The 1,502-nt window shown below is 36.7% G+C and overlaps 1 protein-coding gene across 2 annotated transcripts in view; it reads right to left on the bottom strand.

Annotated features, from left to right (window-relative positions):
* The window catches only part of LOC106875254 (uncharacterized), a 38,917-nt gene that overhangs the window by 28,585 nt on the left and 8,830 nt on the right, over positions 1–1,502 (bottom strand). For both annotated transcript variants that reach the window (XM_014923322.2, XM_052967250.1), the window contains one exon: positions 66–507. In XM_014923322.2, the coding sequence (XP_014778808.1) occupies positions 66–507 (442 nt within the window). The remainder of the gene's footprint in view (positions 1–65; positions 508–1,502) is intronic.

Here is a 1,502-nt window from a genome sequence, read left to right as displayed (position 1 = left end):
TATATATATATTCCCTCAAAATATAGTTAATACTTCCATATCGTTTGAATTATAACATACAGTACCTTCTTGACATGTTCTTTGAATAACATCAGATTCTATATGATCCAGGACAGTGAAATCTGCTGAAAAGAGAAAATTCCGGCTCTTTGGTTCACTAGCAATACCTCTCAGTTCTTCACTGTTAATTTTGTCACCAATTCCGATAGCAATTATCTTGATATTGGCATCATGACATCTTTTTGCAGCGGCTTGTGTTGCTTTGGGATTGTAAGACACTCCGTCGGTTAGCAGGATTGCTAAATGCTCAGCATTCTTTCTACCACCATATTCGGGTTTAAACATAGTGTCTGCGAGCATATTCAAAGCAGCATCTGTGTTGGTCATATCTCCTCGCTGATGTTTTATAGCTTCAATTTTTCTCTGGATGCTTTCACGATCAGTCGATTCCTTTAGGTAGACATTGATACTAGGCCAGCTACTAAAAGACAAAACACCAACTCTTATCTGAAATATTAAAGAAGATTTAAATTGACCACATTTTCCACTTATATTTTTGTGTGAGTATGAGCGTGATGTGCGTGTGTGCATGTGTGTATGTAATGGAGTGAGTGTGTGTTATGTATGCATGTGCGTTCGTAAGCAAACATTTTTATACAGATATATATATATATATATATATATATATTCTCTCTCATTTCACCCCTCTCTCCCTACAGTCTCTATACATTTATGCGTGCGTGTGTGTGTGTGTGTACAAGAATGCATATATATATTAGCTACTAGCGACAGAAGCAGACGCTGTAACGAATATTAATTGGCTTAGTTGTGTTGTTTTCAACGTCTATGACTGCAGTAAACGTCCCAAGAACTCATTCAGTGTAGATGACAAATGTTAAAAAGCACAGATAGCATAGGTTGACGATAATTTGTCAGCACCGGCGGATGGCACTGTTGTATCACGTGATATTACCGTATTTCGGATCATCAGCAACAGACAGACACCGAATACAAAACCGAAAATCAGTTAAACAGATTTTTTTAGCTTTTTGATATTTGTCGTTTACACGACGTGATTTTCGTTTACACGACGTTTACCGCAGTCTCAGGCGTTATAAACAACACATCCAAATTAGTACTTATTATTATTATTATTATTATTATTATTATTATTATTATTATTATTATTATTATGTAACTAAAAATAAAAAAAGGATCAAAGGTCCTTCCTGAGCCATAATCTCATAAGGCTAGTTTCTCGGATACGGGATACCACTTCCACACAGGGTTACTCATTTTTACCAGCTGAGTGAACTGGAACAACGTGAAATGAAGTGTTTTGCTCAAGAACACAACGCATCACCCGGTCTACGAAACCACATTCGTACGATTATGAGTGCAATACCCTAACACTAATCTATGCGCCTCACATTACCCAAAATAATTAAGGTGTGACTATGTGTGTGTATACACACACACACACACACACACACACACACACA

The sequence above is a fragment of the Octopus bimaculoides genome, chromosome 4 (genome assembly GCF_001194135.2).
Source record: "Octopus bimaculoides isolate UCB-OBI-ISO-001 chromosome 4, ASM119413v2, whole genome shotgun sequence".
NCBI classification, from domain to species: domain Eukaryota; kingdom Metazoa; phylum Mollusca; class Cephalopoda; order Octopoda; family Octopodidae; genus Octopus; species Octopus bimaculoides.
Note: the sequence above shows the minus strand (reverse complement) of the source record. Positions and strands in the feature narration are given on the sequence as shown.